A 26,850-nucleotide genomic window follows, 5' to 3' on the forward strand; every position below is an offset into this window, starting at 1 on the left:
AGACAGAGCTTTAATTCATTTGAAAGCTTGTCTCTTAGTCTTGTCCATCCAAATTGGAAGTCCCAAAACCAGTTTTATTTGTTATTATCTATCGTCCACCTGGTCGTTACTGTGAGTTTCTCTGTGAATTTTCAGACCTTTTGTCTGACTTAGTGCTTAGCTCAGATAAGATAATTATAGTGGGCGATTTTAACATCCACACAGATGCTGAGAATGACAGCCTCAACACTGCATTTAATCTATTATTAGACTCTATTGGCTTTGCTCAAAAAGTAAATGAGTCCACCCACCACTTTAATCATATCTTAGATCTTGTTCTGACTTATGGTATGGAAATAGAAGACTTAACAGTATTCCCTGAAAACTCCCTTCTGTCTGATCATTTTTTAATAACATTTACATTTACTCTGATGGACTACCAGCAGTAGGGAATAAGTTTCATTACACTAGAAGTCTTTCAGAAAGCGCTGTAACTAGGTTTAAGGATATGATTCCTTCTTTATGTTCTCTAATGCCATATAACAACACAGTGCAGAGTAGCTACCTAAACTCTGTAAGGGAGATAGAGTATCTCGTCAATAGTTTTACATCCTCATTGAAGACAACTTTGGATGCTGTAGCTCCTCTGAAAAAGAGAGCTTTAAATCAGAAGTGTCTGACTCCATGGTATAACTCTCAAACTCATAGCTTAAAGCAGATAACCCGTAAGTTGGAGAGGAAATGGCGTCTCACTAATTTAGAAGATCTTCACTTAGCCTGGAAAAAGAGTCTGTTGCTCTATAAAAAGCCCTCCGTAAAGCTAGGACATCTTTTCTACTCATCACTAATTGAAGAAAATAAGAACAACCCCAGGTTTCTTTTCAGCACTGTAGCCAGGCTGACAAAGAGTCAGAGCTCTATTGAGCTGAGTATTCCATTATCTTTAACTAGTAATGAGTCATGACTTTCTTTGCTAACAAATTTTAACTATTAGAGAAAAAATTACTCATACCATCCCAAAGACGTATCGTTATCTTTGGCTGCTTTCAGTGATGCCGGTATTTGGTTAGACTCTTTCTCTCCGATGGTTCTGTCTGAGTTATTTTCATTAGTTACTTCATCCAAACCATCAACATGTTTATTAGACCCCATTCCTACCAGGCTGCTCAAGGAAGCCCTACCATTATTTAATGCTTTCGATCTTAAATATGATCAATCTATCTTTGTTAGTTGGCTATGTACCACAGGCTTTTAAGGTGGCAGTAATTAAACCATTACTTAAAAAGCCATCACTTGACCAGCTATCTTAGCTAATTATAGGCCAATCTCCAACCTCTCCTTTTCTCTCAAAAATTCTTGAAAGGGTAGTTGTAAAACAGCTAACTGATCATCTGCAGAGGAATGGTCTATTTGAAGAGTTTCAGTCAGGTTTTAGAATTCATCATAGTACAGAAACAGCATTAGTGAAGGTTACAAATGATCTTCTTATGGCCTCGGACAGTGGACTCATCTCTGTGCTTGTTCTGTTAGACCTCAGTGCTGCTTTTGATACTGTTGACCATAAAATTTTATTACAGAGATTAGAGCATGCCATAGGTATTAAAGGCACTGCGCTGCGGTGGTTTGAATCATATTTGTCTAATAGATTACAATTTGTTCATGTAAATGGGGAATCTTCTTCACAGACTAAAGTTAATTATGGAGTTTCCACAAGGTTCTGTGCTAGGACCAATTTTATTCACTTTATATATGCTTCCCTTAGGCAGTATTATTAGACGGTATTGCTTAAATTTTCATTGTTACGCAGATGATACCCAGCTTTATCTATCCATGAAGCCAGAGGACACACACCAATTAGCTAAACTGCAGGATTGTCTTACAGACATAAAGACATGGATGACCTCTAATTTCCTGCTTTTAAACTCAGATAAAACTGAAGTTATTGTTCTTGGCCCCACAAATCTTAGAAACATGGTGTCTAACCAGATCCTTACTCTGGATGGCATTACCCTGACCTCTAGTAATACTGTGAGAAATCTTGGAGTCATTTTTGATCAGGATATGTCATTCAAAGCGCATATTAAACAAATATGTAGGACTGCTTTTTTGCATTTACGCAATATCTCTAAAATCAGAAAGGTCTTGTCTCAGAGTGATGCTGAAAAACTAATTCATGCATTTATTTCCTCTAGGCTGGACTATTGTAATTCATTATTATCAGGTTGTCCTAAAAGTTCCCTAAAAAGCCTTCAGTTAATTCAAAATGCTGCAGCTAGAGTGCTGACGGGGACTAGATGGAGAGAGCATATCTCACCCATATTGGCCTCTCTTCATTGGCTTCCTGTTAATTCTAGAATAGAATTTAAAATTCTTCTTCTTACTTATAAGGTTTTGAATAATCAGGTCCCATCTTATCTTAGGGACCTCGTAGTACCATATCACCCCAATAGAGCGCTTCGCTCTCAGACTGCAGGCTTACTTGTAGTTCCTAGGGTTTGTAAGAGTAGAATGGGAGGCAGAGCCTTCAGCTTTCAGGCTCCTCTCCTGTGGAACCAGCTCCCAATTCAGATCAGGGAGACAGACACCCTCTCTACTTTTAAGATTAGGCTTAAACTTTCCTTTTGCTAAAGCTTATAGTTAGGGCTGGATCAGGTGACCCTGAACCATCCCTTAGTTATGCTGCTATAGACGTAGACTGCTGGGGGGTTCCCATGATGCACTGTTTCTTTCTCTTTTTGCTCTGTATGCACCACTCTGCATTTAATCATTAGTGATCGATCTCTGCTCCACTCCACAGCATGTCTTTTTCCTGGTTCTCTCCCTCAGCCCCAACCAGTCCCAGCAGAAGACTGCCCCTCCCTGAGCCTGGTTCTGCTGGAGGTTTCTTCCTGTTAAAAGGGAGTTTTTCCTTCCCACTGTAGCCAAGTGCTTGCTCACAGGGGGTCGTTTTGACCGTTGGGGTTTTACATCATTATTGTATGGCCTTGCCTTACAATATAAAGCGCCTTGGGGCAACTGTTTGTTGTGATTTGGCGCTATATAAAAAAAAAATTGATTGATTGATTGAATTGATTGGATCAGGTGACCCTGAACCATCCCTTAGTTATGCTGCTATAGACGTAGACTGCTGGGGGGTTCCCATGATGCACTGTTTCTTTCTCTTTTTGCTCTGTATGCACCACTCTGCATTTAATCATTAGTGATCGATCTCTGCTCCCCTCCACAGCATGTCTTTTTCCTGGTTCTCTCCCTCAGCCCCAACCAGTCCCAGCAGAAGACTGCCCCTCCCTGAGCCTGGTTCTGCTGGAGGTTTCTTCCTGTTAAAAGGGAGTTTTTCCTTCCCACTGTAGCCAAGTGCTTGCTCACAGGGGGTCGTTTTGACCGTTGGGGTTTTACATCATTATTGTATGGCCTTGCCTTACAATATAAAGCGCCTTGGGGCAACTGTTTGTTGTGATTTGGCGCTATATAAAAAAAAAATTGATTGATTGATTGATTGATTGATGTCTGTGTGTATGTCGGGGGGGGGGCACACTAAGAGGGTCCCACTTTACTATGGCACAGACTCAAGTCCACAAGTATTTGGACATTGGCCTGTCCCACCCTGATTCTTACATGTATGTGTGTGGGTGTGCGGGTTACCATAAACATTATGGTACGATTAAGGTGACAGCAATAAAGACATTCATTTTCACATTTACAAAATATCAAATTGGTTTTATTATCATGTTGTTATTATTGGAGGTAAAAGGTTTTGATAATACAGTTGAAATGCTCCTTTGGCCTTCAGGCTTCTGAATGTCTTTGTCAGCTGACAGCCAACTTACCAGCAGAATCAACACACAATGGAAACAATGGTGAAATGCCAACTGCAATCCAAGGGCATTCAGTCATAAACATGACTTAGTCCTGATTAACAAGTAGAAAACTCTGCAAGACAGTTTGGTTTGATTCATATCTTCTGGTAGAAATCCACACAGAACACATCAAAATGTCACGGCAAGTTCAGATCCTCATTTGAACGATGCCAGTGTATCCCCTGGAACTTACCCTGCATCCCAGTTGGACCAAAGCCTTGGCGAGTGAGGAAGATAGCGTGGTCATGGTGTTCATCGTGACTGGGATCACCTTTCTGCTGTAAGAATGCCCAGCGGCACACATTCTCCAGGCTCCGAGAAGGGTTGCCTCGTTCAATAAGGCTGATGGACTGACAGAGGAGAAAAGACAAAGAAATGCCTGATTCTGAACCAAGACTGTGTAAATTAAAACATCAGTATTCTGTCAGCAGCCAAAAACTGAAGAGACAACAAATGGTGAAAGAGCTGACTATGAGGCCTCTGGGATGACAATAAGTAAACAGCAGACTGTATGCCAAGTGTTAGACGTGTCACATTCAGTTAGCATACTGTCTGAGGGCATTAGAAAGTCAAGAGTCACAGCATTCAGCCACTCAGGAGGATATCTCATTAGGACGTTAACAAATTACAATCGAATGTGGTTGAGAGGTCAACCTTGGGTCAAGGAAAAACCTGTCAAATTTTGGTCCAATTCCAGCAAGAGATAGATCCTTACCTTTCATTCTAATTATTCTGCTTAGATCCTAATTGCTGATGCTTTAGTAATATGATCAGAATCAAAGCAACCAGCAATCAGGAGCAACGTTCAGTGAACAGATCAAAGTTCAAGATCAAAGATACATGCTCAGGATTGCAGGCATGAGTGATTAGGATCAAAGTTCAGTAACCAGGATCAAAGCATGCCACAGAAGAAATCAAAGGAATAATTCTCTCAATGAAACAGAAAGAGATTAAAGGTAAATATAAACAAATATGTAAACAGAAGTACATTTGCACCTAAAATATGCTCTCTGAGTGCCCTTCTTGGTTTTTTTTTGGAACTACTGACAATGTCTTCATCCCTCACTTCTTGGTCAGAAACCTTGAGCCTCAGTCACGCAGAGATGCATGTGGGTGATTTAGGACTCACTGACTGTCTCTGTTGCAGCCTCCCCAAGAACATGGTGGTGGCTTAGTGGGGACAAAAGTTGTACTCAAGTCTCTTTTGTGAGAGGCACTGATGCACACGTGCACAATGGTTTGCCATCACTGTCCATGGTGCTGAACCATCAACCTGTCTGCTGCAAAACACACGTCTGCGGCAACGTGTGCCACGCTTATAGGAAGACATGCTATGCACCATGCCCAGACACACACAGAAACACCTGATGCAGTTTTTCCATGATGCACCCTAACATGTTTGTCTCAAAGACACGTGTTACAGTCTGGACCATGCTGAGCACATTACACATGCAAGGTCTGGTTTGTTTGACTCCACTGAGACCTCTGAGGTGTGACAGGAGAGAGGCTTCTACCACACATCTTGTCCAACGTCCAGAGGTGTTGTGAAGAAGTGTAGAAAAGATAAAACACAGATGAGTTCAGTTTTCTTGAAGGCTCATTTTTTGCTGATGAAAAGGATGTTTTATATTAAGCTTCCTAACAGAGAGATTTCTCAAACGAGTTTCTGACAGTCTGTGGTGCACAGAGAACTACAGAGATGTTGCCACATTACGCTGAAGTGCAAACAACACAGGACCACTGACCAAATGTCACTGGCAAAGCAGTTTTATGTAATTATATTATTACTATGTGGCAATGCAGTTCCCATTTCATTTAGCAATATTTGGGTTAAAAACAGGTCTGTTTATTTACCTGATTGATGTGATGTGAATCCTGGTCATCAGAGTGCCAAAGCCACAAAATATTTCCTCTTGTTTTCATGTGTGGAGTATGACTCATGACTGATAAACCCCTGACTGCATAAACCAATCGGGTGACACAGGCTTTATAGGGTGAATTAATTACCAGAAATGCTAATTTATTTTGCTGCTTTGGATTTCTGCTATATACAGAAAGCGTGCAACCACGTATTTTGCAGCTTTTACTTTCTCTACAGCTATCAGGAATATTACAGGTTATATGAATATTCTGTGAACACAAGTGCCTGTGTAAAAGGAATTGTAGGCTATTTATGCCTTGGCATAGAAGCATGTAAAAAGACATTCAATAAATACAGTTTGTGTTTTTAGCTCACCTATATTGTTGTGCATCAAAACAGTCAATGGCTCTATTGCAAATTAAAGATAAATAAATCAATAAATAATCCAAAAATGTCTGTTTTCTATCTATGATGCTCTTCACAAGGACCTCTTTCTAAATTTCAGCAGTGGAGGTGTTCATCTTTTTCTTTTTATGCCTTCCTCCTCGTCACCCCCCCCCCCCCCCCCCCCCCACCTCATTGTCCCAGGTGCCAACAAACACCTTTGTGGCATAGTGGGGCACAGAGATAGTGGCACATTAGAAACACAGCTGCTGTATTGTAAGAGTCAAACCCATTCAGGATACACTTTTCAACTGATTTTCAGCTCAGCACACAATGCCGACAGTTTGTCTGGTATATATACAGTCTATAAAACAAACATTTTTTTTTTATGGAGTGGATGGTTTTAAGTAAAGAATAAAGAGTAAGTATAGCTACAACCTCCTTCCCACCACAAACACCCCCACCCCCTTTCCGGAAAACAAAGACTGTAACCCCCTCCAGTGTTTTTGCTTGAAAGCATATGCTTGCCGGACTTAATGTTGATGTGTTTTTCGACCTGGTGTGCTCCAAGCACGTGCCAGTCCTCATTTGTAAATCACTTTGGACAAAAATCCTCTGCCAAACACAACCATGTAAACATAAATGAAGCACAGCAAAGTACACAGATATTATGTTTAAGGACTCACCACAGCCACATTTGTGCTGCCATTAGTCTGTGGGCCAAGCAGCTTTTTGGTACCACTTAAGGTGGCAAAACAGCACTTGCAGTCTAGCCTCAGTGTACCATGGCCGACACAAAAATGTATGATAGCTATCCCAGGGCTGGTACCTACAGCTCAGTATGGGTCAATGAAGAATTCCACAGAAGTCAGAATTTAAAAACGCTCTAATCATATGACAAGATGGCACCGGTGAGTGTGGCTGCTCATCTGTCATTCTCAGGTTTGTTAGTTTTTATTGTTTTTAACCTGTCATTTATGGAACCGAGTCTCTGCTGGTGTATGATCACCAAACATTGCCGGATCTCCAACCTTCAGTCCAGGGTATGGTGTTGTTTGGTGTTGATGGGCAGTAATTCCTGCCCTTGCTTCTGTTGGACATTCCGGGTTATCTGTGCCAAGTTCCTGTGCTGCCATCCCTGGGGAGGCGTCATCGTTGCCATGGTGAACAAATCAGCCAGCTGGTGAAGCTGAAGTTTTCTTTGGCGCACTGTTCTACTTCTACCCGACCAGCGCACAGATTACGTCCAGGCTTTCTTTCACCTCTGAGTTTTCTGGATCCTGCTTGGTGCCCGTGGTTGGCTTTGAAGCTCTTCAGCCCTGCCGCCCACGTCCTCTCCGGCTCAACCTGCGCCGACAATGTCACTGGAACCTGACACTGCTGTGCCAAATTCCTCGACTCACTGAAGCCCATGCTTTAGCTTCAGCTCCTGTCAGGGTTGGCCTGGTGAATGCCAGATCACTGCAAATAAAAGTTTTACTCTTCAGGACTTTTTTAGTTCCCTTGATCTGGATTTTTTGCGTGTGACTGAGACTTGGCTGAGTGTTTGCAAGTCCAGTGCCCTTGCTGAGCTTTTAGCAGCAGACTGTTATTTTAACTCACCACAGGTTTCAGGGGGATGCGGAGGCACGGTGACCGGTTTACAAAAGGATCACAAATGTAAGCAGTGCTTTCTACAATCTTCATTCCCCAGTTTTGAGTTTATCTCCTTGGAGATGAGTCATGTTATGTATTCTGCGCTCTTGTTATCGCCCCCGCCCCCCCCCCCCCCCCCCCCCCCAAAAAAAAATATATCAAGAACTTCATAAATGATTTCTCTGATTTTTTTTTTTAGCTGGGATTATGCCCAATTATGAACATGTTCTTTTTATTGGATATTTTAATATAGATGTGTGTTGCCCTGATAAGCCACTGATGAAGGACTTTTTAAGCCTCGTCAATTCTTTTTATTTGGTCCAGTCTGTACCTGGTCCGACACATGAGTATGGACACACACTGGACCTGGTTCTTTCCTGTGGTTTACCAGTGACTAACCTGGAAATCTGTGACTCTGGATTCTCGGATCACCTGCCTGTTTTGTTCACGGTTGGTTTGACACATACTGCAGTTAAAACTGTTCAATTTTCTACTGCTTTTCAGTAGCTCTGTGGCCCTTCTGATTTTCTCTCCTCTTAACACAGAAGAGCTTATTTCTTGGTTTTATTCTTCTTGTCAAACCTTCCTGGACTTGAAGGCTCCATTAAGAACCAGGCAGCCTAAGGCTAGACCCGAGCCATGGTTTAATGATAGAACTCGTGCTGTCAGGAGGGAATGTCGCTGAGCTGAATGCAAGGGTAAAAAGGATAAACTGAAGGTGTCTCTTTGAAGTTTAAGGGATTTCTGGTGGCACTATCAGAGCACAGTTAAAGAGGCAAAAAGGGAATACTTTGCAAATATTATTTCGCCCAACAGTCATAACCTGTGTGTTATTTAACACTACTGACTCTGCAATAACTGTTCCACAGAATGCCTGTTTGGATGCCTCTTCTGATGTGTGCAATAATTTTTCTTTTCAAGGAAAATGTGTTTTCCTTGGTTGACCAAGACATGTTAGGGAAGATGATGGAAAAGACATTTTGTCTGGAGACCTACTTCACCACCAACTCATACCATTTGGGGCATAATTTTGAAAGAACATGACTTTTATGCAAAGCGACCAAGATAACTAAAACTTTGGGGAATGATCGCACACAGACTGAATTAAATTTGCTGGACCTTTGTAGGATTTCTGATCATTTTATGGGTTCTTGGGGGGGGGGGGGGTGTCATCCTGTATATTTGATGGAATCTTCAGCCCTCTTCTGTTTATTTTTTGTTGTACTTTCATTTTGATTAACAAAATCTGGGATTGGAAAAATGCATGTTTGGCTGTAGCATCCCTTAATATTTTGCCATCCTTTGTTTGTTTGCTGCAGTAGCAAATATGTTTGTTATGTTTTTTAAGTCCAGTTATTTCCCCTTGATGACACTGGATCAGACTTATTTTCCTTCATGCACATCTTCATATGGCGTGCTATGATTGTGAAAAGTTGGACAGAAATCAAACAACCAGCTTGCGAGGAGCTGCTGTTGCAAGACTCATGGACGTACAGGGTGAATTCAATGCACACTCCCCCAGTGTTTTTTGCAGGGGATATATTAAGTCAAAGGCTGAATTTAACACAAGGACATTCAACAGAATATACAGCAAAACTCACCTTAGTGTAGCCCAGCATGATCATCCTCACCAGGATGACATTGATGTGGGTGCCCAGCGACTCGTCGTGGTAAATCTCGTTAACCTGAAACACAAAGCCATACAGCAATAAGAAGGCTGTTTTACTGGATCACACAAACAGGTTTCCTGTGACTGACAGGACACGTCTCCTACAACATTAGCTCTGGGTGGACAACAAAAAACATATTTTACAGATGTCTCTGAAGAACTGTAATCACAGACCTGCATAAGTACCACATTCAGTCAGTAAGCAGGAGAGTGCTGTCATCCTGTTCGCCTTCTTCACAACATGCCACACCATACTAAAAAAAGGAGCTGAAATAACAGCATGTGCACTTACCAGATTATAAGAAACAGTTGTGTTTGACTGGATAGTGCACATGTGAGCATGTATATGCATGTGTCACAGGTTCAAAAAGATGAAATATCATCACACTATCATTTGAGAAATTTGTTTGTGTCTTTATTTTACTATTCCTCTGATGCACTTGAACAACAAACTTGCTTAGTGCGGGTAGATTGACCTTAGAATTGCCCCAAAGAGGTTTGTTTTGACAAAGGTCAAGGCCATTGGGTTAACGGTTAAAATTTGGTTCATCAAGTTCTTCTCCTATTCCACCAAGATCTTTTGGGGGAGTTCCACCAAACTTAAAATGTAGATGAAAGTCAACCTTAGAACTGCCCTTAAGGGGTTTGTTTCGGCAAATGACAAAGTCAACGGGGTCAAATGTCAACATTTTTTCCTTCATACAGATGTTCACCAAACTTGGCACACATATGTAGGTGGGTTGTGTAATTGCCCAGGTGAGATAAAATTTGCCACAGGTTATGGTTATTGGGGTCACAGGTCTTTTTGCTCAGATTTGCATCAAATGGCACACATATGGGGTGAGTTCTGCAATTGCGCCACAATGTCAAACTGGCCACAACACAGTCACTGGGGTCAAGGCCATGTCTGCTTGTCTGTTTGCTGGTCTACTCCTCACAAGTCCTTTTGATGATTTCCGACAAACTTGGAAAAATAAATGTATTCGCCAAAACTGCCATTAAAAAACTGATTTCTGCAAAGCTTGATGTCAAGGAATAGGACTTTCAATCAAATTTTGTCCAAATGTGGCAAACAAGATGCCAACAAGATGGGTGGGGTGAAGGTCAAGGTCGTACCATTCTAGTCTTGATACGCAGATGGACTATTGTGTATGTTTGAGGCGTCTTAGCTCCCTGCTGTCTTGGAAGGGATTCAGGTGAGATGGTGAGGCTGTTAAACAAGGACCCTCCACAGGAGCTCTAAATTTTCCATCAACTTATGTTTGAGAAGAAGATACAATGAGCTTTCTCCCCTCCAAACACAGGACCACCAGCTGGATACCACAGTAATCATGCTGTTTTACACACCATTTTGCACAACACTGTGATGTGCCACCGGTGTGTGCGTGAGTTTTTAATCAAGCATAAGGATCGCATTTCCCCTCCAAGGATCTGCTGAGCTACTGTATATTTGGTACAATCTGGAACATATTAAATACGCTGGTAGATTTGCAGAATGTTTCTGAATTTGTAAATAAATAAAAATTTGAACAAATAAATAAATTCATGTCAGGCAAAAAGCTGACATGGAATCTTGAATGACCTTGCTTCAAAAGGTTTTGTGCACACAGTATTCCTGTGAGAATAACAGATTGTGGGGCACCATGTCAGGTGCTTGCACTTATAAAGAAACTGAGATGCTCCTATCCTTACCTGCATGTGTCTCTGCTTGTACTCAAGCTACTCAAGTGAGTTTTTTTGTTTTGTGTACCAGCTTTGTGGAATAGCCTGCCTCAGGCAGGCTTGATTGTTGATGTATTTGAAGCTACGTTGAAGACCCACTTATTTACTTCTACATATGAGTCACGAGTTTTGGTGTTACAGCTATGATTATAATTATATTAATTAGTCAAATTGTAATTATACCATAATTTGATTGTGATTACAACTTGTTCTTAACTTGTTTATGGTGAATTGTTTGTGGTGCAGCACTTTGATGGAAACTGACAACAAACTGACAAAATACAAGGTTATTGCTTTAACATTCCACTTTAAATGATAATACTAAATATCAATGTCACACAAAATTCATGAAAAAAGTGCTATTTTTGGGGTAACTTTCGTGCATATCTATGGAACCGTGCGGAATTTTTCCTTGAAATTTTCAGTACCTGTCAAAGAGACTATAGGCAACTCACAGATGAATCTGGATGTTGCTAAATAAAATAATGGCTTGTTCATAACAAATGCAATGCAAATCAGCACTTAGGCTTCATTATTTTTGAACTAGGCCTTAAGCTACCATACAAAAGCACTGATGTGGATTCTGATACAGAATTACTATTTCACATTTGATGGATTTTCACATTTGATGGATTACTCCGCACCCTGACCGCTGTTGGAGCGATGCTGCCTCGGCTTGACGGTAAGCCTCGCCAGCCGAATTACCTACAGAAAAATAAACCGTGCAAATAGCCGGGCATGGCTATTATAATATAGATTTAAAATTTCAAGTCATATTACTGGTAAGAACTGATTTCTGTTGTTTTTGATGAGTGGTAAATTTTAGCTGCTGTTTGACTTCTATTACTTTCAAAGGTGTTACACACCGTGAGTTCCAGCTATACAAAGAGGCTTAACTGCACATGCCGCTACCTGACGGGGGGACAAAAAACAAAAGTCATTGTAAAGATTAGGCATATTTAATGAATTAACAGTTTACTTCAAGCATGATTGGTGATGATGAAAGATAAATGTCTGTGTATGACCACAGTCCTTCACCTTTCTGAGCTCAGCACAATGTACTTTTTACATGACTGCAGATTATTACTCATTGCCATTTACTATGAACTTATTTTAATGAGAAGACAAGAACAAATTTCATGAAAAATACTGCAAAACTTTATTTTTCTTCACTCTGAAGCATGTCATAGTCTTGTGGTATGGGAAGGCTGTATGGAAGCAGAAACATCATTGTGCACTTCATTGATTTAGTACACACCGTGTACTGACACAATTTGTCCTCAACAGAAAGACACATGCATACACGGAAAAACACACACGCACATCTCAGGGTGTGATTATCACTGATGATGTCATCTCTTCTCTGTGCATTTGTTATATGGCTGGGGGGGGCCTGGCTGCCGGTTTGTTTCTGTTTTTTGGTTTTCCTCCCAGGTGGCGTGCGTTTGGGACTGAGTGGCTGTGTTGCTGAGGCTGTCAGGACCTCACCCTGATCACCTGCGACTCGTCAGGACTCACAGCTGTGGTGCATCTGGATGGATTGGAACATGTTGGCATTTAAGACTGGAGTGCACAGTGTGTATTTGCCAGAGACTCGACCTTGTGACCAGACGGGTGAGATCGTCGTCTCGGGAGCCATCTCATCAGCAGCGGATGCTGAGAACGTCCAGGTTTGATGCACAGTCTGTGAAAGAGGAGGGGGTGAGGTTTCACGCTCGTCAGCACACTTCCTGAGGTACGTTAGATTTTGTGACTAACAGTTATACAGTCAGTAAATGTGGTGTCCCTCACACCTTATTGTATTGAGCTGTTTGTTAGTCATGTATCAGCTTCCACTGCAGTGGAGTTTTGTGAACTGGATGTTCCATGCCTGCAGGTTGGGAAGCTGATCAGTAATCAAGCCAGGAAGTGTTTGCTGTTTGTACACCTTTAAGTGTTCTGTGTGTAGAGTGTGGACTCACATAATGGTTCCTTCTTTCACAGACTCGGTTGTTGCGGCCACCTGGGGGGTGTCGGCGGGGTCCTTGGGTCCGAAACAGCTTCTGGCTCCGGACCGTTAGCGCTGCTGGGAGCGCACCACGCCAGGCCGCACCTTTTTGTTATTATATTATCACTGTTATGTATTAAATTCAGTTAGCCTTTGTACCGTGCTCTGCTTATTTCATACTGGGTCCTTCAAACGCTGGTCGGTTCTCCGAGCTGCGTCCGACACATAACAGCATTCTGTGCATTGTGATGATTCACCAGTTTGTTTAAGCATCATCAGAACAGAAAATAAAGGTCTGAAATCACAGACTTTTATTTACTTTATTTTTAGTTTTTTAACGAGTGAGTGAACATGCACCCATGAGTTTGTGCATAATGGGTGACATGGACACGGAGAACTTTCAAATGCTGTGTAGCTCATTAAAATGCGTAAATATCATATTCCTATTAATTCACACCAGATTTCACTGAGCTTCCTAAAATACCAAATAAAATGCTCCTACACACCTGTGAATAAAGTGTAATATATTTTGGATCCAATCAATAACAGAACCAGGGGCAGATTAATGCAGGGCTTGCCGGGGTTGAAGATTAGTGACCCAAAGTCACATGGAGACTAATGTCCACCACAATGCGGATAACACACACAATACAAAAACAAATAACACACCATATAACACAGAATAATAAATACTTATTTTTATTCATTAGGAGTGACTAACATAACTGTAATTGTGAACAGAACACTGCCCCATTGCAAGATGGAAACTGATGCATCTTATAATTTGACCAATTTTTATTTTTTTTAATTAGTATTTAAAAATTACACACAATGATTTAGGGCCCTGCTGGAAATAGTGTTTATTAAACTTAATATTTCCATATTGAAGATGTGTTGTTTGCAATAGTAATCAAGCACTATTTACCAACATTCTGTGATTATAATGGGGTTTAAAGGGTTAACTGTTGTTCAGGCAGTCTCAATGAGACAGAAAGTCGCCTACAGATTAATCAATTCAATCAATTAATTTTTTTATATAGCGCCAAATCACAACAAACAGTTGCCCCAAGGCGCTTTATATTGTAAGGCAAGGCCATACAATAATTATGTAAAACCCCAACGGTCAAAACGACCCACTGTGAGCAAGCACTTGGCTACAGTGGGAAGGAAAAACTCCCTTTTAACAGGAAGAAACCTCCAGCAGAACCAGGCTCAGGGAGGGGCAGTCTTCTGCTGGGACTGGTTGGGGCTGAGGGAGAGAACCAGGAAAAAGACATGCTGTGGAGGGGAGCAGAGATCGATCACTAATGATTAAATGCAGAGTGGTGCATACAGAGCAAAAAGAGAAAGAAACAGTGCATCATGGGAACCCCCCAGCAGTCTACGTCTATAGCAGCATAACTAAGGGATGGTTCAGGGTCACCTGATCCAGCCCTAACTATAAGCTTTAGCAAAAAGGAAAGTTTTAAGCCTAATCTTAAAAGTAGAGAGGGTGTCTGTCTCCCTGATCTGAATTGGGAGCTGGTTCCACAGGAGATGAGCCTGAAAGCTGAAGGCTCTGCCTCCCATTCTACTCTTACAAACCCTAGGAACTACAAGTAAGCCTGCAGTCTGAGAGCGAAGCGCTCTATTGGGGTGATATGGTACTACGAGGTCCCTAAGATAAGATGGGACCTGATTATTCAAAACCTTATAAGTAAGAAGAAGAATTTTAAATTCTATTCTAGAATTAACAGGAAGCCAATGAAGAGAGGCCAATATGGGTGAGATATGCTCTCTCCTTCTAGTCCCCGTCAGTACTCTAGCTGCAGCATTTTGAATTAACTGAAGGCTTTTTAGGGAACTTTTAGGACAACATGATAATAATGAATTACAATAGTCCAGCCTAGAGGAAATAAATGCATGAATTAGTTTTTCAGCATCACTCAGACAAGACCTTTCTGATTTTAGAGATATTGCGTAAATGCAAAAAAGCAGTCCTACATATTTGTTTAATATGCGCTTTGAATGACATATCCTGATCAAAAATGACTCCAAGATTTCTCACAGTATTACTAGAGGTCAGGGTAATGCCATCCAGAGTAAGGATCTGGTTAGACACCCATGTTTCTAAGATTTGTGGGGCCAAGTACAATAACTTCAGTTTATCTGAGTTTAAAAGCAGGAATTAGAGGTCATCCATGTCTTTATGTCTGTAAGACAATCCTGCAGTTTAGCTAATTGTGTGTGTCCTCTGGCTTCATGGATAGATAAAGCTGGGTATCATCTGCGTAACAATGAAAATTTAAGCAATACCGTCTAATAATACTGCCTAAGGGAAGCATGTATAAAGTGAATAAAATTGGTCCTAGCACAGAACCTTGTGGAACTCCATAATTAACTTTAGTCTGTGAAGAAGATTCCCCATTTACATGAACAAATTGTAATCTATTAGACAAATATGATTCAAACCACCGCAGCGCAGTGCCTTTAATACCTATGGCAGATTACAATGCAGTATTGCAGTATAGTGTGAATAAGTACTAAAAACACCTTAGATTTGAGTCTACGATGCATTACTCTTGAATTTCTTTCAAGTAGAGCTGACATTTCTGAGTTATCATAATGCACTAGTGCAGGCGACTCCAACCCTGCTCCTGGAGGGCATCTGTCCTGCATATTTTCCATGTCTACCTGCTGTAGTCGCACCTGGTCAATTAACATTTGTGTTTCCCAGCTTTTGATTGGCTGAGCACACCTGACTGAGTTAATTAGATGTGGGTAGAGTCGAGCGAGAGTTTTAAAACATGCCGGGCAGGTGTCCTCCAGGCGCAGGGTTGGAAAGGCCTGCCCTGCACTAGTGCGCGTTTGCATTTTTGTTCTTTCAAATCATTGTGCGGCTAATCAACGTCCCCTGTGGCTAATTAAATTTGCCACCAATTAGCCACAGTGGCTAACAGTTTTTGAACGCAGGAGAGAAGCCTGAGCTGTGGAGGAGACAGAGGAGGGCTATGAGACGGCGCTTCCCTTCTAATCATCAGTTAAATTTATTCATTCATTTTCTGTACTTGCTTATTCCATTTAAGAGTTATGGGGGGTGGGGGTTATCAAAGCTAATCAGCAGTTTTAAAATGTTTACGTTAAAAAAAATTATTTCTATTTTCATTACAGTAAATATGCACACATGTACGCAGAGGTCTACTTCCCCTATGCATCCCCACATTTATTGATATTTTAGGATATTCAATTGTAACAAGAAGTGTTTTATTGTGATGTTTGTTATTTATCCCGTGATGGACATGTTTGACTGAATGAAATAGTTTGGTCCCGAGTGAAAAGTTGGATCCAAAAAAAAAAAAAAAGTCAAAATTCCCCTTTAAAGTCAAAGATTGTTGAAGCAACTCTGAAATACGGATTTTCCTGTTTAGATTACACCACTAAAATAACACAAAAACTTTTACATTAAAACCATTTTTTCATTATTCCACATCTTTTTAATACCATTGTGAGATATTCACATAAAACATAAAGAGGGAACGTTAGAATGAAGATTTTTTGTGGTGGATGCTCTGAACACATTTTATATTTTCATTAAAAAACACATCTGAAAAGAAACTGTCCTTCGGAAAACGAAAGTACCCAACTCGCTTCGGCACACTTTATAACGATGAAAGCCTGCGGTGTTCTTGCTAATGGTGTCTCATTACCACCAAAACAGGAGAAAGACAATTTTCATTACATTTATGTCCGCTGGTTGGTGATGAAATATAAAGCTTAAGTAGCAGTAAATGGATGGTTAAGATGCCGTAAGATGTATGTGTAATCCTGCAGAAAAATGCTCCCCTAAAAAAAGTGTGTGTCTGTGTGTGTGTGTGTGTGTGTGTGTGTGTGTGTGTGTGAGTGAGTGAGTGAGTGAGTGAGTGAGAGAGAGAAAGAGAGAGAGAGAGAGAGCAGCAAGAGGTCCACACAAACAGACATGGGAGGCAGGAACCTCTAATGAAAAACATCCCTAATAACCCCACAGCTGCACCACAGTTCATAAGAACCAGAGAGAGAGAGAGAGACAGACAGACAGACAGAGAGAGAGAGTGCAAGATGAGAAATAACACATATTTTCATTTGTAAATCAAACAGGAAGTCAGGAGTCCAATTCCAAACTCCAGTAGGTGCTCCGACTGAAAGTGTTTGATTTAAATATTTAAAATTATTATTTATTACAGTGGATTATTCAAACGCACTGCACTTTGTTGGTGTTATTTTTCCACAGGCTTACCTGACTGGCTCAAGGACACAAGACAGCTAAATTTGATGGTGAGTGCATCCGATTTCCACTGAATACCTTCCAGACAGGCCAGCACGGAGTGTCTGCACAAAGCAAACCTACTGCGTCAACATTTGATCGGGATCCAATACTGTAACCCTCCAAATTGTCTTCACGTGAAGCCAGAATGGAACTAGAGTGCATTCATGAAAAATCAAACAAAAGAAATTTAAAAAATAATAAAAGGTGTCACCATGGAGCCTGATTCACAAATATTTCAACACTGCCAAAAGTTTTGGAACTTTAGTTACAGCATCCGATGTAACTTATCCTATAACTTTAGTTACCTAATTATCTGGTGCTTCGTGTGAGGCCTGTACGTCACTGCCACCAGGAAGTCCCAGTGTCAAAATCGCAACATAAATTCAACTAATCCCACTGAATTCAGCGTGACATTGTAATTTTGTCCAATCAGTGCAATTTCTCTGCAAATGTGACCAACCTCTTTTGTTTTCTGTGGGCTTTACCAATCACAGTAGTCCGTTGAATAACAACGTTACCCATATGTCACCAAATTCACTTCCTTGTTTCTAGTTATGAAGATGCAAACGTTACGACAAGAACGCCTCACCTTTATCAATGAAAATTCCGGAAAAAGTTCATGCGCAGCAATACCCCGATGTTCAGCAAGAAAGCGTGCATTGTTGTGGTGAAACACGAAAGTCATCACTTGAAAAAAATGTTTCTACTGCCAAACAAATGGGAAGAGTGGCTTAAAATGTGTGGACCTCACACTCTAAACCTGAATGTTCAAATTAATTAAAAAGATTAAGTAGTGTAAACTCAAAGTTTTATGAAAACGTTGACTTAAATATTTCGAGTTTGGGTAACATGGTCTTGGTTTTTGAGTATTGATTGACTTGAACTAATTGTATATTAACTAAGCAAAGTATAACTTAAGCACAACTTAAAAGAATTAAGTAATTATATGTGGAAATAATTGAGTTGACTTAGTGAACACTTTAGCAGCAGTGGTGGCCAAGTGGTTAGTGCGCTTGGTTTTCGTGCAGAGCTTCCTGGTTCAAACCCCGCCCCTGCCACATTTCTATTTTTTTTCGGTTTTACAACGAAAACTTGGCATCCTAATAGCTTTAGCAAATGCAATACATTTAGAACAAAAATTACCTATTTATATTCCTCTTGTCATAAAACATTTAGCTAGCTTTAGGTCAGGTTTACATAAAACAGAAAAAATACAATAACCAAAGATAGTAATAAATGTTTCTTGAAATTTCCTTTTATTGTTTTGCTTTGTTTATTATTTGGTCATTGGTTTCATTCAGCACCTCATAATTTAGTTTGCAGTCACTCAGTTATTAATTGCTTTTCCTTGTGTTACACTTTCGTCACTTGGTCATTCTTTGTTTATCATTTATTGTGTAGTTTGTATTTGTTCACTCTGGGTCTTTTAAGTTACTTTAGTCTTAGTGTAGTTCTGTTTATCACATTTGTTGTATTATGCTTAGTCACAGGTTTTTGTTATTTTTAGTCTTCAGTGTAGCTCATCAGATTATGTTCCATTTGTCATTTATTGCATTATTCAGTAGTCACTGGTTTTGTTTTCTGTTCATCACTTATTCTCTGTTTAACCAGTAGTTTGTTTTCCCATTTTTATTGTATTTACTTTTCTGTACCAGGCAGTAACAGTTCCATTCTAGTTTTAGTTATAATCATTAGTTTTCTTGTTTTTCCCTTTTTTGACTTGTCACGTTAATTCTTAGGTTTACCCCTTTTCTTTTACACACAATTATTTGAGCATGTCATGTTTTTCACAGTTAGTTTTTCTGTCACTCATTTCTCTTACTTTGCACCGCTTTGTATTGCCCTCCTGCACTCTCTTGCCTTTCGTCCCTCTTCTTTTTTCACTAAACCACACCTCTTTCCAGAACCTTCCTCACACCTGCTTCACATCACCCTGGTTAATTTTAAATCCCTCACAGTTCCACAGTTCACTGCCCGATTGTTGACTTTGTTCACTCTTTCGCCTTCAGTTCATGTCTTGTTTGCTTCTCAGTGTTTTGACCTTGCTTGTTTGCTCTGACCTCTACCTTGCCTTAATCCTGAACTCAGCTTGTATTTTGACTCTGCCTGTTTTTGCCTGTGATACTCCTCAACGCCACTCTGCTCAGGATATTACGCATGGCCAAGAACAGAAGAATAAAAATCAGCCGTATTACTTTGTCACTGTATATAGGCCTCCTGGCCCATATTCTGAATTCTTAGGTGAATTTGGTGCATTCATCTCTAATTTGTCAACCAGTGCAGATAACATTCTGATCATTGGTGACTTTAACGTTCATAAAAATAAGCCTTCTGATCCCCTCTGCAAATCATTTATGGAAATTGTGGATGCATTAGGATTTCGGCAATGCATTCAGGACTCAACGCACATTAGTGGAAATACCCTGGATTTGGTTCTCGCACGTGGTATTGCTGTCACGAATATTGACATCATGCCTCTTACAATAGTGGTCTCTGATCACTCATTTATTAAGTTTACAGTTTCGCTGCCATGTTTAGTGGAACAACAACCTTATATATCACTACGGAGATGCATCAACTCCTCAATTAAGACTGAACTCAAAGATAGACTGCCTGATGTCTTAGCTTCACATTTGGCAAATACCCAATGAGTAGACAATCTTGTGGATAGTTTAAACTCAGTGCTCAAAACTACACTCGACATGATTGCACCACCTGTGTTAAAACCGCGCTCCCCCAAACACAGTCACCTTGGTTCTATGATTACCTGTGTGACCTCAAGCATAAGGCAAGAGGTCTAGAACGGAAATGGCGTAGTTCAAAATGAGAAGTATTCCACCTTGCGTGGCGTGATGCTATCTTAGACAATAAGCATGCATTACTGGCTACAAGTGGGCCTATTACTCTGATTTGATCAACAAAAACAAGCATAACTCAAAGTTCTTGTTCAACACGGTGGCAACACTTATTCATGGACACCCACCTGTAGTTCGCTCTCATTTTACAGCACAATATTTCCTGGATTACTTTGAGAAGAAAATAGAAGACATTAGGTTAATCATATCCCAGCATGCCTTAACCCAGCCACTACACCCTGCTATTGAAGTGGGCGCCATTACTGAGGTATTACCTAGATTTACAGAATTTGAGAGTATCTCTCAAGGCATGCTGATGAAACTCGTAACGTCAACAAAAAGCACAACCTGTTTATTTGATCCTATGCCAACAAAACTGTTGAAGGACCTGTGGCCCACTTTTGGGCCGACTGTGCTGGAACTGATTAATCTTTCTTTAACTTCTGGATCTGTTCCTAAATGTTTCAAATCTGCAGTGATTAAACCACTACTTAAGAAACCTAATCTTGACCCTAGTGTATTGAAGAACTATCGACCAATATCAAATCTATCATCTTGCTCTAAAATTCTGGAAAAAGTGAACTAGCAGCTTGTGGACTATCTTACTGAGAATAATCTCTTTGAGCCACTGCAGTCTGCTTTTAGAAAATTTCATTCCACAGAGACGGCTCTCACTAAAGTCTCTTCTCTCTTCTAAGTCCCTGTTGGTAAATGATATAATAATTGATCAACATATTGATTTATTCTGCCTAACAGAAACCTGGTTACAGCAGGATGAATATGTTAGTTTAAATTAGTCAACACCCCCGAGTCACACTAACTGTCAGAATGCTCGTAGCACGGGCTGAGGCGGCGGATTAGCAGCAATCTTCCATTCCAGCTTATTAATTAATCAAAAACCCAGACAGAGCTTTAATTCATTTGAAAGCTTGACTCTTAGTCTTGTCCATCCAAATTGGAAGTCCCAAAAACCAGTTTTATTTGTTATTATCTATCGTCCACCTGGTCGTTACTGTGAGTTTCTCTGTGAATTTTCAGACCTTTTGTCTGACTTAGTGCTTAGCTCAGATAAGATAATTATAGTGGGCGATTTTAACATCCACACAGATGCTGAGAATGACAGCCTCAACACTGCATTTAATCTATTATTAGACTCTATTGGCTTTGCTCAAAAGGTAAATGAGTCCACCCACCACTTTAATCATATCTTAGATCTTGTTCTGACTTATGGTATGGAAATAGAAGACTTAACAGTATTCCCTGAAAACTCCCTTCTGTCTGATCATTTCTTAATAACATTTACATTTACTCTGATGGACTACCCAGCAGTGGGGAATAAGTTTCATTACACTAGAAGTCTTTCAGAAAGCGCTGTAACTAGGTTAAGGATATGATTCCTTCTTTATGTTCTCTAATGCCATATACCAACACAGTGCAGAGTAGCTACCTAAACTCTGTAAGTGAGATAGAGTATCTCATCAATAGTTTTACATCCTCATTGAAGACAACTTTGGATGCTGTAGCTCCTCTGAAAAAGAGAGCTTTAAATCAGAAGTGCCTGACTCCATGGTATAACTCACAAACTCGTAGCTTAAAGCAGATAACCCGTAAGTTGGAGAGGAAATGGCGTCTCACTAATTTAGAAGATCTTCACTTAGCCTGGAAAAAGAGTCTGTTGCTCTATAAAAAAGCCCTCCGTAAAGCTAGGACATCTTTCTACTCATCACTAATTGAAGAAAATAAGAACAACCCCAGGTTTCTTTTCAGCACTGTAGCCAGGCTGACAAAGAGTCAGAGCTCTATTGAGCTGAGTATTCCATTAACTTTAACTAGTAATGACTTCATGACTTTCTTTGCTAACAAAATTTTAACTATTAGAGAAAAAATTACTCATAACCATCCCAAAGACGTATCGTTATCTTTGGCTGCTTTCAGTGATGCCGGTATTTGGTTAGACTCTTTCTCTCAGATTGTTCTGTCGGAGTTATTTTCATTAGTTACTTCATCCAAACCATCAACATGTTTATTAGACCCCATTCCTACCAGGCTGCTCAAGGAAGCCCTACCATTATTTAATGCTTCGATCTTAAATATGATCAATCTATCCTTTGTTAGTTGGATATGTACCACAGGCTTTTAAGGTGGCAGTAATTAAACCATTACTTAAAAATCCATCACTTGACCCAGCTATCTTAGCTAATTATAGGCCAATCTCCAACCTTCCTTTTCTCTCAAAAATTCTTGAAAGGGTAGTTGTAAAACAGCTAACTGATCATCTGCAGAGGAATGGTCTATTTGAAGAGTTTCAGTCAGGTTTTAGAATTCATCATAGTACAGAAACAGCATTAGTGAAGGTTACAAATGATCTTCTTATGGCCTCGGACAGTGGACTCATCTCTGTGCTTGTTCTGTTAGACCTCAGTGCTGCTTTTGATACTGTTGACCATAAAATTTTATTACAGAGATTAGAGCATGCCATAGGTATTAAAGGCACTGCGCTGCGGTGGTTTGAATCATATTTGTCTAATAGATTACAATTTGTTCATGTAAATGGGGAATCTGTTATGTGTCGGACGCAGCTCGGAGAACCGACCAGCGTTTGAAGGACCCAGTATGAAATAAGCAGAGCACGGTATAAAGGCTAACTGAATTTAATACATAACAGTGATACAAAAATAACAAAAGAAAGTGCGGTCTGGCGTGGTGCGCGCCCAGCAGCGCTAACGGTCCGGAGCCAGAAGCTGTTCGGACCCAAGGACCCCGCCGACACCCCCCAGGTGGCCGCAACAAACCGAGTCTGTGAAAGAAGGAACCATTATGTGAGTCCACACTCTACACACAGAGAGACACTTAAAGGTGTACAAACAGCAAACACTTCCTGGCTTGATTACTAATCAGCTTCCCAACCTGCAGGCATGGAACATCCAGTTCACAAAACTCCACTGCAGTGGAAGCCGATACATGACTAACGTACAGCTCAATATAATAAGGTGTGAGGGACACCACATTTACTGACTGTATAAATGTTAGTCACAAAATCTAACGTACCTCAGGAAGTGTGCTGACGAGCGTGAGACCTCACCCCCTCCTCTTTCACAGACCGTGCATCAAACCCTGGACGTTCTCTGCATCCACTGATGATGAGATGGCTCCCGAGACGACGATCTCACCCGTCTGGTCACAAGGTCGAGTCTCTGGCAAATACACACTGTATACTCCAGTCTTAAATGCCACCATGTTCCAATCCATATAGATGCACCTCAGCTGTGAGTCCTGACGAGCCGCAGGTGATCAGGGTGAGGTCCTGATAACCTCAGCAACACAGCCACTCAGTCCCAAATGCAAGCCACCTGGAAGGAAAAACAAAAGACAGAAACAAAAAGGCAGCCAGGCCCCCCAGCCATACAACAGAATCTTCTTCACAGACTAAAGTTAATTATGGAGCTCCACAAGGTTCTGTGCTAGGACCAATTTTATTCACTTTATACATGCTTCCCTTAGGCAGTATTATTAGACGGTATTGCTTAAATTTTCATTGTACGCAGATGATACCCAGCTTTATCTATCCATGAAGCCAGAGGACACACACCAATTAGCTAAACTGCAGGATTGTCTTACAGACATAAAGACATGGATGACCTCTAATTTCCTGCTTTTAAACTCAGATAAAACTGAAGTTATTGTACTTGGCCCCACAAATCTTAGAAACATGGTGTCTAACCAGATCCTTACTCTGGATGGCATTACCCTGACCTCTAGTAATACTGTGAGAAATCTTGGAGTCATTTTTGATCAGGATATGTCATTCAAAGCGCATATTAAACAAATATGTAGGACTGCTTTTTTGCATTTAATCAATCAATCAATCAATCAATTTTTTTATATAGCGCCAAATCACAACAAACAGTTGCCCCAAGGCGCTTTATATTGTAAGGCAAGGCCATACAATAATTATGTAAAACCCCAACGGTCAAAACGACCCCCTGTGAGCAAGCACTTGACTACAGTGGGAAGGAAAAACTCCCTTTTAACAGGAAGAAACGTCCAGCAGAACAAGGCTCAGGGAGGGGCAGTCTTCTGCTGGGACTGGTTGGGGCTGAGGGAGAGAACCAGGAAAAAGACATGCTGTGGAGGGGAGCAGAGATCGATCACTAATGATTAAATGCAGAGTGGTGCATACAGAGCAAAAAGAGAAAGAAACAGTGCATCATGGGAACCCCCCAGCAGTCTACATCTATAGCAGCATAACTAAGGGATGGTTCAGGGTCACCTGATCCAGCCCTAACTATAAGCTTTAGCAAAAAGGAAAGTTTTAAGCCTAATCTTAAAAGTAGAGAGGGTGTCTGTCTCCCTGATCTGAATTGGGAGCTGGTTCCACAGGAGAGGAGCCTGAAAGCTGAAGGCTCTGCCTCCCATTCTACTCTTACAAACCCTAGGAACTACAAGTAAGCCTGCAGTCTGAGAGCGAAGCGCTCTATTGGGGTGATATGGTACTACGAGGTCCCTAAGATAAGATGGGACCGGATTATTCAAAACCTTATAAGTAAGAAGAAGAATTTTAAATTCTATTCTAGAATTAACAGGAAGCCAATGAAGAGAGGCCAATATGGGTGAGATATGCTCTCTCCTTCTAGTCCCCGTCAGTACTCTAGCTGCAGCATTTTGAATTAACTGAAGGCTTTTTAGGGAACTTTTAGGACAACCTGATAATAATGAATTACAATAGTCCAGCCTAGAGGAAATAAATGCATGAATTAGTTTTTCAGCATCACTCTGAGACAAGACCTTTCTGATTTTAGAGATATTGCGTAAATGCAAAAAAGCAGTCCTACATATTTGTTTAATATGCGCTTTGAATGACATATCCTGATCAAAAATGACTCCAAGATTTCTCACAGTATTACTAGAGGTCAGGGTAATGCCATCCACAGTAAGGATCTGGTTAGACACCATGTTTCTAAGATTTGTGGGGCCAAGTACAATAACTTCAGTTTTATCTGAGTTTAAAAGCAGGAAATTAGAGGTCATCCATGTCTTTATGTCTGTAAGACAATCCTGCAGTTTAGCTAATTGGTGTGTGTCCTCTGGCTTCATGGATAGATAAAGCTGGGTATCATCTGCATAACAATGAAAATTTAAGCAATACCGTCTAATAATACTGCCTAAGGGAAGCATGTATAAAGTGAATAAAATTGGTCCTAGCACAGAACCTTGTGGAACTCCATAATTAACTTTAGTCTGTGAAGAAGATTCCCCATTTACATGAACAAATTGTAATCTATTAGACAAATATGATTCAAACCACCGCAGCGCAGTGCCTTTAATACCTATGGCATGCTCTAATCTCTGTAATAAAATTTTATGGTCAACAGTATCAAATGCAGCACTGAGGTCTAACAGAACAAGCCCAGAGATGAGTCCACTGTCCGAGGCCATAGGAAGATCATTTGTAACCTTCACTAATGCTGTTTCTGTACTATGATGAATTCTAAAACCTGACTGAAACTCTTCAAATAGACCATTCCTCTGCAGATGATCAGTTAGCTGTTTTACAACTACCCTTTCAAGAATTTTTGAGAGAAAAGGAAGGTTGGAGATTGGCCTATAATTAGCTAAGATAGCTGGGTCAAGTGATGGCTTTTTAAGTAATGGTTTAATTACTGCCACCTTAAAAGCCTGTGGTACATAGCCAACTAACAAAGATAGATTGATCATATTTAAGATCGAAGCATTAAATAATGGTAGGGCTTCCTTGAGCAGCCTGGTAGGAATGGGGTCTAATAAACATGTTGATGGTTTGGATGAAGTAACTAATGAAAATAACTCAGACAGAACAATCGGAGAGAAAGAGTCTAACCAAATACCGGCATCACTGAAAGCAGCCAAAGATAACGATACGTCTTTGGGATGGTTATGAGTAATTTTTTCTCTAATAGTTAAAATTTTGTTAGCAAAGAAAGTCATGAAGTCATTACTAGTTAAAGTTAATGGAATACTCAGCTCAATAACAACAACAACAGCTCTTGGCGGACGTGGAATCCGGAACTGACAATGGTGGATTGCATCGCGGATTTAGAAAACTACATCAATAACTACTACCAGGCCTGCTGCTCGGACATGGCTTCTCCAGTACACAAAGACAATAACAACCCGTGTAAATGTAAGAAAAATGACTCCTCTACCGACATGGAGGATCTCCAGATAACGGAGGTGGAGGTAAGTGTGCTCCGGTCCATCAATACGAAGCTGGATTCACTTATGGCATTACACACGGAGATTAAAGACATTCAGGTAAGCCTCAATTTTGCATATGAAAAAATAGAACGGCTGGAGTCTGAAAATAAATCACTCAAAGCATCAGTGGAGTTATTAACCAAAACAACAGATATGCTAACAAAAGAAAACAAGAAGGCTAATGAAATAATTCTGGATATTCAGTCCAGGAGCATGCGTAACAACTTAATTTTCTCAGGGATACCAGAAAACCCTGCCTCAGATGATCCAGAAACCCTTTTAACCTTTTAAAAGACTTCATGATTTCCAAACTCAAACTTCCTTCAGTTACTGTCGATAACATCACTTTTCATCGTGTGCACAGACTCGGTGGACCCAAGAGCAG

At 40.5% G+C, this 26,850-nt stretch overlaps 1 protein-coding gene across 2 annotated transcripts in view; it reads right to left on the reverse strand.

Annotated features, from left to right (window-relative positions):
* The window catches only part of adamts3 (ADAM metallopeptidase with thrombospondin type 1 motif, 3), a 554,270-nt gene that overhangs the window by 280,488 nt on the left and 246,932 nt on the right, over positions 1-26,850 (reverse strand). For both annotated transcript variants that reach the window (XM_034170793.1, XM_034170794.1), the window contains exons 6-7: positions 9,318-9,401; positions 4,030-4,186 (exon numbers count right to left, since the gene is read on the reverse strand). In XM_034170793.1, coding sequence (XP_034026684.1) covers positions 4,030-4,186; positions 9,318-9,401 — 241 coding nt within the window. The remainder of the gene's footprint in view (positions 1-4,029; positions 4,187-9,317; positions 9,402-26,850) is intronic.

This window comes from Thalassophryne amazonica, chromosome 5 (assembly GCF_902500255.1).
Source record: "Thalassophryne amazonica chromosome 5, fThaAma1.1, whole genome shotgun sequence".
Classification (NCBI taxonomy): Eukaryota; Metazoa; Chordata; class Actinopteri; order Batrachoidiformes; family Batrachoididae; genus Thalassophryne; species Thalassophryne amazonica.